Consider the following 15,090-nt stretch of genomic DNA (forward strand, 5'->3'; position numbering starts at 1 on the left):
TATTATATTCTAGAATAAAAGTACACCCACCTGTACGGCATAACCAAACAACGAAAGAAAGAGACAGACGACGAGCAGTCGCAGAGTGAACGCTGGCTTTGTCGTCTGCCTTTCAAGTTTAGCGGCCGTTCGTTACTTATTATGCTTCGTAAAATTGTATATCAACGCATAATTTTCCAAAGTTAAATGAAACTCGTTTCTTTGCAATGACAAAAAAGGCATAGCTTACCACGTGCTCCTTCAGTACGAAATCGACCATTTTGACGAAAGGAACGCGTTAAAGCTAGACGCTTCTTCGAGGTGTCCGGGCTCTTCGTGAACGATACCCATCCCAGCCCAGTCCGAAGCTCACATATACCGTCATTCCTATACATACAACAGCTCTATAGCGCTAGATTTCCCTCAAGGTAATTGTGAGAAACTCTATGCCTCCAACGCGTCGTTGCTACACGTCCGTCCCATTCGGCACGTTTCCAATAGGCGAGGTGTAATTTCGTAAATGCCATAACACACCGCGAGGTGGCGACCATATCCCAAGCCTGGCTCTGAAGCCTCCGCCTCGCTCATACCATCCATCCATATTAACAATGTCTCTACGACACGCGCCTGCCTCGCCTGGCTGGATCACCACGTTCCCCCCTTACGCTCGCCCGGAGAAAAATCGCGGCCGGGCTACAGGGGAGCCACGACGCACGTTGCGTTTCCCTCTAGTTTGGCCGTTGTGTTCTGTTTACTCTTTAACATGCCGCGGAATTGCGACCTTATACTCTAAGGCAAAAGGGTGTTGAAAGAGTGTGTCGTTCGTGCGATTGGGGACTAATGGGGCTGCCATAACCATTACTCCCTTCAAGGACTAACGCCAACGAGTCTAACAGATAGTCCCCGCGCAGCTAACTGTTTGTCCTCACAGATCACCTCAATGGTCTAACATTTAGTCCTCAAATTTATACCTTACTGGGCAACCGTTAGTCCCCGCAGTTGCACCTCGCCACACGAACGGTCGGTCCGCTCAAATACTCCAGTCGGATGAACTCTTAACACGAAAGTGTTTTATGCCGGTGTCCACCAAGACTTTAGTGACGTATTTCCATCACGGCTGTGACGTTGATAAAATAAACGCTAACGAATGGGAAAGAAAAAAAAACTTTAAGAAAAAGTTCCCCCGCCGGGAATCTAACCTACGACCTCTTGGTCCACGACGATAAGCGCCCGGCGCTCTACCAACTAGCTAACGAGGCACATGCACGACATTCTACAAACGTGCCTTATATCTCTCACACATTCTATCGCAAGATGTGCTCTGTTGGCGGGCCTAGACGGTGCGGGCAGTGCCGCCGTCTGTGAAGTAATGCTGCAAGACACTTACTAGCGCTGACAGAGGACGATTCGGCGACGACGCAGTTAAAGCATGGTCTGCGAAATTGCGCTATCTTGGAGGCCATGGTTAAACCGTCTCGATGCCACTGAAAAAAAGATGGCTGATCCCTCTGCCATAGGAATAGGTATAACACGAAAGTGAAACGTGTCCTCACAGATCTAGTTGACTGTTTATAATGCAATGGTATATGCGAGCTTGTGCAATGTCTCTTGTTGTTTGGCAGATATAGCACCCTTGATGTGGACGCACCCAGGATGACGCCTGGTGGCACATTTCCGTAGCGACGACTAACGCCCATGATGAAGATTTAACCATAACGGTAGCTGAAGTTGTCAAGATATACTTGGACACACCATATGGCGATTCCCGCGCAAAGACAGCATTAACAAGCGCATAGTAAACGCTCATACTCGATATCACTCCTTCAAAGGGTCTTGAAACGCGAATAGGAACAGGATGACCTAGAGCACTGTGCCCTCTAGCGTGGCCGTTAATTTTCACAGCGCGAGTGGGCAACGCGGCGGGACAGCCAGGCGAGCGTCGGAGAGCTATATTTAGATATGGATGGATGCTATGAGCGAGGTTTGGGCTAAAGCCTCCATCTCGCGGTGTATTAAAGCGTTGATTAAATGACGCTTCTCCTATTGGAAACGCGCCAAATGGGATGATCGCAGCAACGGCGCGTTGCCCTTTTTTTGTTTTCGAGCCTAGTGGCACACATGTCACCACCCCGTTGTAAAAAGGATGCTCATAGCATCCATCCATCCATCCATCCATCCATCTAAGAGCACCGTGAGAGGAAAGTGTGAAAAATAAAAGGCGCATTCGTGTAGCCTGCGTTATGTGTTTGCCCGTAGCTCAGTGGGCTAAAGGCCCGCTGGCCATCGTCGCGCACCGAGAAGTCGTGGGTTCGACTCCTCGCAACGGAACTTTTTCTTATAGATTTTACATTTGCCATCTGATGGCGTTCATTTTGCTGACGCACATCCGTGACGCAAATACGTCATGAAACTCTTGGTAGGCCCCGGCATAAAACAATTTCGCGTTAAAACAATGGCCGCGCTGGCATCGGGGAGTCGATACAGACGCAGTTACGTTATTTGCGTTTCGCTTCGTGTTAGCGTGTGACGGCTTGTTGTCGGAGTAGTGCAGCTTCCACATGCACCAACGGTGTTTCGCCGCCGACTCATTCGAGTGCGATAGGACCGACTAATAAAACTGCTGCAAAAAGCGCTGCAGAAAGGCAAAGATACCGACAGGCGAATGTCGTGCCTGGGTGGAGCGAGACAGAGGCGAGCAGGACGTGGAACGCGTTCGCGGATTCGCGGCTCAAGCTACGAATTTATATTAGGAATGCTTCCCTTGTTGCTGAAGCGCCGTGTGGTAACGTATGCATGAGCCAGGCGTAGGTCAGCCTATTAAGAGCGCACATCGTGCCGGGTCCCTCCTTCACTGACGACGCTTTGAAAAAGCGCACATGGTGTACCAGTGTTTATTATATGCTTGTTGGTGTCATCTTTGCGTGGGATTCACCCATACACGGTGTCCAGGTATATGCTAAAAGCTTCAGCTACCACAGCGGTTAAATAGCGATCATGGGCGTTAGTCGACGCGATGGAATTGTACCACTAGGCTTCAACGTGGGTGCATCCACGTGAAACGGTGCTAGAGCTGCCAAACACCAATACACATTGTACAAGCTCTAATATATCGCTACACAATAAGGACTACTTCTGTGAAGACACGTTTCACTCTTGTGTTACACCGATTCTTATGGCGGAGGGATCAGCCATGTTTTTTTTTATCCCCAAGAATGATTTGATACGCTTGCTCTCCGCAAGCCTTAGTACTTTTTTCGCCTGTTTTTTTTCGCGGTGAGCAACAAATGCCACGGAAAAGAACAAGCGAAAAAATAATTAGTCGCGCGTAGGTCACTGCTTTCGCAGTCAGTGCGACAACGAAAGGCATAAGTGAGACAATGAAACCCTTTATTTTTCTCTATACATATGAAGTGTCTGCTTTCTTTCATTTAATTTACTGCAAACTCTCTATACGTGTTCAGCCACGCTGTCTTATCTCGTACAGTCCTTTTTTGTGAAGCTGCTCCAACGGAAGCGATAGAAGACAGGCATTTTACGCGCCAGCTCACACAGCAATCTGCTCGTTGTGGACAACAGGTGCATCCTGCAAAGCACAAAAGTATTGCAAATAGTTAGGGAGAAGTCACAGAGGGAATGAAGACGCAGGCACATGGCAAATACGAGAAAGGTGAAATAAAAGCACGTCGAAAATATGACATGTAAATAATTTCATCTGAATGTAATACGTCATCAAAGACGCATTTCGAGCCACATAGCGCAACAGTTCAATTGCGGCAGCCGCAGCGATCACGCCAACGGCGTGATCGCTGCGGCTGCCGAGCAAGCCAGCTCGAGCAAGCCCGCCAGCCGCCGCTGCCGCCAGCAGATCTCGAGCAGAAGAGCGAGCGAACGCGAGGCCACCGCCACTAACGGCGCCGGGCAGCTTGCGAGTGAGCGACAGGGAAGCCGACAGTATCGGCGTCCAATTTACACGAAGTTCCTCAAGCGAGTGGCAGTACAGGCAGCGAAAGCGGGGCCGCCACCACGAAAGGCGGCGAACAGGTAGCGAGCGAGCGCCGAGAAAGCCGATGGTAATGGCGATCAGTTTTCACAGAGCTCCTAAGCGCAGCTAAAGACGGCTATCTAGAGCACCCGCCAACCCATGCCGATGCATTTCAAGCGCGCGACATACAATCGAGCTCGTTGCAGGCGACCGCAATGCGTTTCCGACGAGTTGCAGAACAGCGGCGAGGCCTCTGCCTAATATCGCGAGTTCACAGCTCATCACCACGGTGACTCCTTGGTGAGCAAGCGTCCGGGTGGCCGACGACAATGGCAGCCAATATCCAGGCGGTCACAAAACACAGGCGAGCTGACGCCCAAGCCGGCCCTCGTGGTACATTTCGTGCGCGCGATATGCAACATGACCGAGTCCGTTAACGGCAATCGCGATCAATTGCGCGCAGGCGATAGGTATGGCAGAATAAAGAGCAATCACTTACTTGCAAAAGAATCCAGCGCCAATTTGTGCCCAGAGTCAGATTCAAATCGTCGATCCTACTGTCTTCTCGGCCGCCATTCCCAGCCGGTGGCGACGCAGTGCCTTGACTACGCCAGAGATACACCACGCGGCGTCACGACGTGTGGAGATCAGCTCCAGGCTTCATGGGTGCGGCGAAACGCAAAAGCAGCACCACACGCTCATCCACGCATACGGGTATATCGAAGCCACGGCGGCGTAGCTCCTAGATTATCGAACTCTCCGGTCGCGACACAACTGCCAACACGCAACAACGAAAACAACTCGGAAGGCTGACCCAAGAGCGAGGAGGACGGTTAGTTTCCTTGACAACGGTTTGCACACGGAACGTATATCTGCACACGGCGTGCATCTCCCGCGCGGTTGATCCCTTTGCAGACTAACTGGTTTGCACACGGTACGCAACCCTCCGCGGTTCCTCCTCAACTAAACTGGCATTTAGCATAGCGTGTGAAGACACACGGACAAAGAAGAAGTACGAGACGAACACATGTCCGTGTGTCTTCCCGCGCTATGCTAAATGCCGGTTTATGATGAACCAACAAGCCCACATTGGTACCCTTGTCCTCCTCAACGGTCTATCCGTTCATCGTGCGCACCTATTGGGCTCCATTACTCCTCTTTCGGGTAATTTTGCCTATGAGGGTAGCTGACGCTCTTCTGGCTGTCACACCGCTTTCTCTGCCATTACGTTCTCATCGTTAACTACTACAGCTACAAAAATTGTCTTTTTAATCGTTGATCATGGACGTTAGTCGTCTGGATGGAGATGTGCCACCAAGCGTCACCGTGGGTGCATCCAAACACCAATAATATTGAGCAAGCTGTCTTTTATCAATGTACAGTAAACATTCAACTACTTCCGTAACGACACGTTTTGCTTTCCTGTTATACCGATTCCTATGACAAAGGGATCAACCATGTTTAAAAAAATCAAACTTCCAAACATCAGCCAAATAATAAGTAGCAAACAAGTTTCTTATGAAAGCTTTTGGTAAAATAAGCACAAGTAACCATATTGCAGAAATCATCGCACGAAACGCTTGGAAAAGAAATACAGATTATACTGTAAACGCATAAGCAATACTTATTACAACACACTCGATTACAGCAATCAGGAGCATTTGTGGTCGTGATGGATCCGCCTCACCGTGTGTATTCGTGCCTGGCAGTACACGAACCGAACTCACAACGGTGAATGCATTGCTTTCTGAACAGAATAATGAATGAATGAATAAACTTTAATTGAGAAGAAGAAAATTTTATTCCGCATGTCATAATACATGTGCATTTGGGAGTTCGGACCCACTTAAATCGAGCAGCGTCATTTTATAGTTAGCTTTTATATACAGTGTGAAAATTTATTAGTCGGACATGCGCTTCAAGTGCTAAGGACCGACATTTTAGTATACAGGGCCATAATGGATCTTAGTGATACATATGAAAGATACAGTGCATGCAGGCTGACCTGTCTTTGCGTGCTGATGTAAGTGTATTTTGTTACAGAGTGCCTCAAAAAGCACAAGCATTCGGAAAAATACTTGCGTAAAATTAATGAATTGTCAATTTTGCATTAAACTAAACAGAAAAGGCAAATTGAGATCAAAAGTAGTGGCCTAGAGAAAATAGCATATAATACACATATTGCACTGCCGAAATAATGTTTTCGTGGATCTAGGACGGGCTCTGCATGTGTGCATCTCCATTCCATAAGTTACGATGGCTTGACCATATAAACTATGATGTGGAAGCAAGAACTGCAGTGACTATGGTTACATTGATTTACTCAGCCGGGGACCTGACCTGAATTAGGCAATATGTTTCCTGCAGCGAAGTTAATACTTGCGGGATGAACGTTTTGCGAAAGTGGGCTTTAAGTAGATAACGCAGAGCACGCGACCATGTTTCTTAAGATCGCCGTGGCATGCTAAGGAAGCGCCATCAGTATGTTGCAGAACGCTTTAGTTCACATGGGTACGACAACCTTCTCTCCTGCTGCACTTTTTCACAACGACACATTTCCACGCGAACACATTGTGGTCCCTTGGCAGTTTTCTTGCTGTTTTCTGCAAAATATCCCAGACAGCCTGAATGTGCCTGTCAGGGATTTAGACAAGCGCCTTACCCAACGCATACCCCTTACGCTACACCGTTCCTAATAGTGTTCGCCCAGCAAACATCTCATTTAGGTGTACTATTTAACTTCGTTGTCCTGCATTCAAGGGCACGCGTACTAGTTGATTAAAAATCCTTCGCTCCCTTTTGCTTCTACTGCCGATAGACAGCGCTTCGCTTCCTCCGCCCGTACTCGCCGTGAATATAGGCAGGATATCCGAGGTGCGCGAGGGCTAGAGATTCATAAGGGGCAGCCTTTACGAGGTAAGATGGGGCTACGGCGTAGGACAACACGTGACCGGAGGCCGAAGCTCGGCCTACAACCGGTGGTACCACAACAGGGTCAGCATTGTAGATTGCGTTAGCACTGCGTCCGGGGGCCGTGCCGGGCTCGTTGGTTGTAATGGTGACGTGAAACCCAGTGCCGTCGGCGACGTAGTTCACACGCCGGTACAGCCCGTTAGCATCGGTGTAGCCATACGAGCCGGTCTTGATATTATGTGAGTCACCTTCTTCCTTGTGAAACTGCTTGTTGCCATATTCGTCCTCGGTGTCGTAGCCAAAACTGTATGGCGTAGGAGGCTGCAATAAAAGCGATAAATGAACAGAATGGAACACGGATAACAAGAGTAATGAATGCGAGGACAAAATCAATACAGACACTAAATAAAACTGTTGTGGGGGTTCCAATTTTGCTTCCACGACAATGGCAGTCCCTGCCTAAGTCATTTATTCTTCTGCGCCGCTAGAAGTAGAAAACTATTTTCGTATAATATCATTGGTCTTGTGGCTGCCGCCGTTCGTATTATATGTATGATGTAGGCCGAATGCCGGCAGTCCCCTCCGTGTGAACTGGGTACACAGATTAGCTCCATTTACGCCGCCAGTATTCTTTTCTGTGCCACTTGCGAAATTTCCGCTAAGTCAAGTGGAATTTCAGGTAAAAATTCTGTAATGCATTTCCAGATGTAGCAAGCCGCCTTAACATTATAGAATCAGACGCGTCCATTCCCCTTTCCAGGAACGTTGTCTAGAAAGGTAGCTACATTTACGTGCTAACTTCTGCAACGGAGAAAATAATGCGTTTCGTGTGAGTGAGGTGCTGACTTGGGTAGGACGCCTTGATTTCAAGCTGATATCGGTTGCTGAATCCGCTCCAAACATTTTAATAATAATTGTTGGGGTTTAACGTGCCATAATATATCATGAGAGACGCCGAAGTGGAGGGCTCCGGGAATTTTGACCACCTGGTGTTCTTTAACGTGCACCCAAATCTAGGTACATGGCCTCGAGCATTCTCGCCTCCATCGAAACTGCTCCAAACTATTTTATTGCGACAAGAGGGTGTTATAGCGTAGAATACAGTGCGCCACTCTATTCAGGGTGAACTTCTTTTTTTCACTGGGCAGACCATTACCTATCCCTTATGTTGTGGTGCACGATCTAATCGGCGGAGTGTTTCCAAAGACATCGCTGCTTTCATATTCTACAAGGTCCAGAAATCAAATCTCACATTTTCAGCACTAGCGTATTCAGTCCATCTGCCTGTAATGCCAGCGGCTTGCGTTCACTACGTTGTAACCACAAATTCCCTGTTCAATCACGCACTTTAGGGCGCTGTGACGTAAAGCTATTGATATTGAATCCCATCTGTAGGACATAAGCCTTGTATGCAACACCCAACACAAGCATGATTGTGATCTAAATTTTATGACGACGCGTGAAAAACAATTTTTTTGAAAAGCGCCATCTTCTTGATTTAAAAACTATTACAGTTCGCGAAGGCTTGAAGTCGAGAAAATAACAAATGTGTGAAGTGCGCTGTGGGGCTATGCAGGGGTTCTGCGAGGTCCGAGCCCCCCACTGAACGAGCAAACAGTACGAAAAGGTCAAATCCAGCCCTCAGCTTTGCATTGGTTGTGATAGAATGCGGCGTCACGTCAAGGACGTACGACAAAGTTAGGTGCTGTCTGCAAACCAGAGGCACCTTTCATTTGTTTGTCTTTCCACTGAGTGCAGAAGTGCACCCATGCAAGAAAAACGCCAAAAATATTTACTCACGACAATCTTTAGAGGCACGGGCTATTTAAATTCGTTTTCAAGCGTTTAATGCCTGCACTAAGTGTTCTTTAGAATGACCAGTACCGTTACCTCCGTGATTTGCTCGGGCCGAGCCCCTTCCATGTGTATAATCAGGCCACGTGTATGGTCGGCCTCTACCTTCCAGCGCATTGCTCGGCCGGCGTGCGCCTTCTTCATCCTCTTCTTCATCGTCTACTCGCTCCCGGAGTACGTGCGCCCGGCTGATTAGCTAAATGGCCGGGCGGTATATTTAGCTAAGTATGAACGCGACCAAGCTATTTAAGCCAAGTCATGCTAGCACTGATGTAATTAAGCCACATCCAACTAAGACTACGTAATGAAGTCGTGCCAAGCTAACACCGAGCTAATTGCGGTCATGCTAATGAGGACGACGTTCATTAGAAGTGCGCTAAATTACACCAAGGTAATGAGGACCTTCTTCAATTAGCATAACGCCAATCGGGAGCGTGTTAATTAAGAATATGGTGATAGCTCTATTCTAATTAACGCATTGCTGATTAATTCTGAATAAATTATAACGTGTCAATTAAAACGATACAAATTAATACCAATTAATAATTATACCAATTTTAGAACACATCATCGCAAAACACGTTTTACAATTTTTAGAACAGAGCATCTTATTTTATGCATCCCGTTATGGCTTCCGTGTTGGACTGTCGACTGTTACACAAGTAATTGAAGTTGTTCATAATTTTGCTGCAGCCTTAGATGAGAAGCAAAGCACTTATGTCATTTGTATAGATTTTTCAAAGCGTTTTGATAATGTGCCTCATGATAAGCTAATCTTTAAACTTCGACAAATTGGTATGGATAACAAATTAGTGACTTGGATAAAAGAATACGTAAGTGTCCGAACACAGACGGTACAATTAAATGGCAGTTCGTCGAGGCCACTCCAAGTGTTTTCAGCTGTCCCTCAAGATTCGCTATTGGGCCCTTTGTTATTTCTTATATATATGAATAATATCTTTAGAGTAGACGAACAGGCGGTAAGAGTGGAAGTTTTTGCAGATGATTGTCTAATTTATTTACCGTAACGAGCGCGCACGATCAAGTCAGAAATAGTCGTTGTTTGTAAAATTTCAGCCAATGGTGTAATTTATGAGGTATGAAAATAAACAAGACTAAATCAGCATACACACATATAACTAAAAAAGCAAACATTATGCCTTTTGACTATTGTATCGACGGTAATTTATTAGTACATGTTAACCAATTTAAAAATTTAGGTGTCACTCTTATGCAAAATCTGGCATGGCACACACACATGGAAAATGTGTGCGCGAAAGCGAATCAGAGGCTAGGTTTCTTAAGGCAAATATTGCATCAAGCGACTCATGATATAAAACTGGTGGTTACAAAACTTTCATTAGACCACTACTAGAATATGCCTCGGTCATGTGGAGCCTTCGTCAGGACAGCCTGAAAAAAGATAGAAAAAGTTCAACGCCGCGCCGTGCGCTTCATATGCACAAAGTACCACCGGTTGGATTCTGTCACGCGGATTTTAGAGTCATGCGAACTGTAACCATTAGAACCACGAAGGCAAAGACACCAGCGCAAAGGTTCTTTAGGATACTGCATGGACAGCTAAAAAATTAACGCAGATAAGTGCTTGAAGCTGCCAGGGAAACGAAGCAGTCGTGTTAATTACAATTATGTTTTGGTACCATACTTAGTTCGCGGTGGTGTGTTTTGTTATTCTTTTTTCCCAGCTGTGATTGAAATATGGAATGCGTTACCAAGCTTTGTGGTAAATGCAAGTGATGATTGCCAATTTGAAAAATTGTTAGACATGTATTTAAATGATTACGCTGCCAATTGACATACCTGTTTGTTTGCTTTGTTTGCATTAATTTCTACCCTCCCTCTAAGAACCCTCAACAGAGGGTTGACTTTATTAGTAAATAAATAAATAAAAGAGCGGATTGCTCAATACCGTGTCAATTAGGACAGCTCTCATAAAACCTAGCTAATTATAGCACCCAACTTCAGACCAACCTGACGCTGCCTTCGCTCCGAAGCAGACCGAGTAGACTTAATAGACATTGAGCTCTTTCCTTTCGCCTTTCCTTCTTGGTGGTTTGCGTGTTCTAACTTTTAATTTTTTTTCTGTAGCCATGCAAGCAACGGGTCGGTGGCGCAATGCACATGTGGTCTGTAAAAGGTGGCATCATTAGGTTCGTCTCTGTAATTTTTCTGATTGCTAAAGAATGCGTGTTTCTCTAAATAGGTGAAGTACGGTGCATACTTTGAGTGCGGCCCATCAGTGACGCTCGTGAGTTATTTTTTGGAATGTTTTTCTAACGACCAGCGACGCACGCTTTTAAAGAACCTCACGATTCTCGCATTTCGTTCACGATTCTCCCATTTACGCCTTCCGGATTCTTTAAAATTCTTTTCAGGCGCTACCCATGGCTGTTGCGGTCATCATTTCTAATCTGAGATACCATTTCCCGCAATATACTGAGTGCGCCTATCGGCGAAAGAAAAAAAGCTAATGTTCTTGGAAATAACGGAACGCAGAAAAAAACGTCCCTTCATGCCTAAACCGGCTCGCCCTGCAACCACTAAATAATATACATGTTTCTGTAGAACTGTCACAGAAGCAACAGAAGGCTCAGTTTGGTGGATTAAAACGTGTCTCGTTAGTCTCGAAACAGGCAGCAGAAGCATGTGGCGTCCTGAGCCCGATTTTCTAAAAGTTATGATGCGTCTGACAACGTAGTTACTTTAGAATACCAAAGGGACTGCATTTTTAGGAGAACATTTAGTTCGCATGTTTTTTTCATTACTTTCCACACGTCATGAACATATTCATATTCTCGAAAGAGAAAATGTAGTTCATCACGCTGTTGTTAATCTGAACTGAATACATTTTGCTATTCGTCCTTGACATTCTCCTAAAGCAACTGGAAGAAACGTTTACCAGTGCATTTAATCTGTATTGACGGTATTTAAGATTAGAAAAGCTGGTGTACCTAGGCTGTCATATAATGAGCCTTGCCAACCGCAACAGCCAACGTCATTTATTATTTTCTCTCCACTAATGAACCAACTTTAGAAGTAGTTTTGTCAATTGAGTTAACGTGTCAAGTATCTGGTAAAGTAACCGTGATCAGCTGCAATATATTTGTCTGAAAATACTTCTTCGACTTGTAGCAGCCACATGTACTATCAGACATTTTTTTATGTATTCATGTTCATCGTTTGGAGGAAAACCTCTTACACGTTGATACAGCCCGCTTAGGATAACAAATATGAGTAACATTTATTACCGAGGTGACAGATTCAGAGGCGACGTTAAACAACACAGCAGCTCATGGAAACAGCGTTTGCAATGGGGCCTGTACACTTTGTAATCTTTAGATAACAGCAGCGTATCGATCAGTTCTTACTGATCGAACTACCATTCGAATTGCCTTAAGAGCGTAGACAGAGAAGTGCTTACGTAAACAGGCTCGGATGACTCGCCGTAGGCCGCACCATCGTAGCCACCCTGTTGATATTCAGGCTGGAGGTAGTTGTTGTCCCCTTGAGCCAAGACTCCCATTGTTGTAAACAGCAGCTGCGTGGTATTTGAGATGCAAATGCGGTATACATATTTTTTATAGGCACGAAGCAAGGCTGGTCAGGATTTACGCTTTGCAGATACCAGGCTCTGATACTCCAGATATTTAAAGATATAAAAAAAACCTAAATGAAGCACTTTAGTATGCCAAATCACGGGATTACTCATTAGTTTTCCGGAAGTAACTTTTTCCGTGAGAATTATGAGCGCCAGTGGCATTTCAACAACACATTGAGTATGTAATACAAAAATACAGGTTTCCACGCCTTTTTATCTATCATATTCATGACCACTTGCACATTAAATTCGGTGATTCCAGATCATCGTTCAAGAAAGAAAGGCGTGCAAACGTACTCAGAAGAGAGAACCACTGAGCTGAGAATGCGTTTTTCGAATTCAGTGCGAACTTTTAGTTCATATAGCCGAGGTTTGTTTTGTGAGCTTCTCTTCTTTTACATCTATCTTTGAATGCCATACTTTCAAAGACGATGAACGTCAATCAACTAGCTCAAATATTAACGCGACCACGTTATAGAGCCTGCGTCACATAAAAATCGGTGTCGGCGGCAGTATAAGCGTCGGAGGTGTTGTTAGCAAGCGGAACATTGGCGTTGAGGAGAAAAAGAGCGGTGGATGCGAAGAACAGAAAATCTGGGCTCCAGTCGAACCCACGCATTTTGCGTGGCAAATCTACCACAGAGCCACGCCTGTGGCGTTCTACGTTTTCAATCGTATTTATTAAAAACTTGCGTGATGTATATACATAGTGAACAAACTAGGTTGTGCGACCTACGCAAGGGAAGAGCAAACGTTTCAGAGAAAGTGCTTGAAACTGCTTGCGAAAAAAAGCCCTTATGAATGCGATATGTTGTACGAGTAATCGCGTTAACACATGGCGTATTACGTGGCACAAAAGTAGAATAAATCTACCTGTGACACCTTGGTAATTCTACAACTAGTGGGCGGTTTAAAGGTGCGCTCATTGCAGAGCGCTGATGCGTACCTGGTCATCATCGTCGGCAATGCGGACGCGTAAATGGTACTTCGCTACTTCGGAATATGATGAATTAAGGTGTAGTGGGCACATCGCTACTGTACCTGCGGTAGGTATTCTTGGAAAGTCCAAAAAGGCCAATGTTATGCGGTTGCGCAGCGATGTTCCCTCCCTCACGGCACAGCTTAGGTGTTACTTTGAGAAGCGAAGCAAGCGAATGAAAGGCGATGGGAACGGGTCCTGACTGCGCTATATTGCGTTCGACTCAGGCGAAGCTTAAGCGTCCTCCGAGTTTTTTGTCCATGTCTCCATGAGCACAAGCACTGCAGCTCAAATGTTCATGAAAATCGTAATTTTTGGTGTTTCTTAACCATTAAGCAAACTTTTTTTATAATATGTCCGGTGATGTAAAATTTTTAACGGGAGCGAGAGGGACATGACGGTAGCTGGCTTCGCCGTGCCGTTTTCGCCACTTCATTTTCCAATGTGGTAGAGTGTATTAGAACAGTCTACATGTGGAAGCCGAAACGAAGCGGCTGCGGCGTTAGCCCCGTCCGAGCTCGTGAGTGCGTTCTTTTTACCTCGTGCCTCGAGCTCGCGGCACGAGCTGCGCAAATGGCGCGGTGATTATATGATGGTGCTGACGATGAGCGAGAAATATGAAGGAGAATTGACAGCATCTTTTCGTGTCTTCAGCGTTTGGACATTGCGTCCCAATAAGTAAATAACTAAATATTTTACTACAATTTGAATGCATGTAGTGACCATTGTTTTGTTTTTCCTGTAGACCCGCCACAGTGGTCTAGTGGTTATGGTGCTCGACTGCTGACCCGAAGGTCACGGGAACGCATCCCGGCCGCGGCGGCTGCATTTTCGATGGAGGCGAAAATGTTTGAGGCCCGTGTGCTTAGATTTAGGTGCACGTTAAAGAACCCCAGGTGGTCGAAATTTCCGGATCCCTCCACTACGGCGTCTCTCATAATCATATCGTGATTGTGGGACGTTAAAGCCCAGATATTATTATTGTTTTTCCTGTATATTTAACGCACGCCATTTCATCTTGCATAGTTGGCTATTGAAATATGCGATACGTATGTTTGTGTTGTTCGATTTACGTAACATTCAGGTTTTCAGACGCGTAAGTGATAAAATGTACTGATGGGCTAGTTGGTGAGCCATGATTCTCGAATATGCAGCGCACAAAAGGCAACGAACACGTACACAAAAAAGACGCAAAGACAGCGCTTGTGCGCTGCCTATTCGCGTAAGTGATAATCGGGGTCCTCGCATTTGTGCGTGCTAGTGGCCAGTGTCCTTGTTTTTCTTATGCATCATCTCGTCTTAATTTCAAAATGATGGGGCAGCCGTGCAGTAAATATTTTCACTGCTCTACGTTTTACATGGTTGTCCATGTTGTGTACAAGCTAAGACTAACTAAGCCTCTTTAGTGCGTCCGAGCAAGGGATACGCGGGAGATTAATCGATGATGACACAGCGGGAGTTCCCTTCGAAATGTTTGCTCGAATGGGAAGCCTCTCTTCGAATGTCCGCGTTTATTTACAGCTCACTGCTTCTCTTTCGGCAAGTTCTTTGAAACCTTGTAGAATACAGCGTTAATAATTTGAATTCTGCGGTTATATGTCCGAAAACCAAGGCAATATTATAAGAACCTGCCACCTAGGGGACTGAAGGATAATATAGAATATTTGGGATTCTTTGACTTCAGCGCATCTCTGAGTACTCTAGCTGGTATTCTTTACAATATGTCCTGTCACAACTGCTGCCACCATGTCTGTATTAAAACCA

At 45.7% G+C, this 15,090-nt stretch overlaps 1 protein-coding gene across 1 annotated transcript; it reads right to left on the reverse strand.

Annotated features, from left to right (window-relative positions):
* Window positions 1-6,528: 6,528 nt before the first annotated feature.
* Window positions 6,529-12,284, reverse strand: LOC119384859 (cuticle protein 16.8). The gene is made up of 2 exons (XM_037652530.2): window positions 12,171-12,284; window positions 6,529-7,195 (listed from the first exon to the last, which is right to left on the reverse strand). The coding sequence occupies exons 1-2, from the start codon at window positions 12,270-12,272 to the stop codon at window positions 6,767-6,769; spliced, it is 531 nt and encodes a 176-aa protein (XP_037508458.2). The 5' UTR covers window positions 12,273-12,284; the 3' UTR covers window positions 6,529-6,766.
* Window positions 12,285-15,090: the final 2,806 nt, after the last annotated feature.

Source organism: Rhipicephalus sanguineus, chromosome 3 (assembly GCF_013339695.2).
Source record: "Rhipicephalus sanguineus isolate Rsan-2018 chromosome 3, BIME_Rsan_1.4, whole genome shotgun sequence".
In the NCBI taxonomy this organism is placed as follows: domain Eukaryota; kingdom Metazoa; phylum Arthropoda; class Arachnida; order Ixodida; family Ixodidae; genus Rhipicephalus; species Rhipicephalus sanguineus.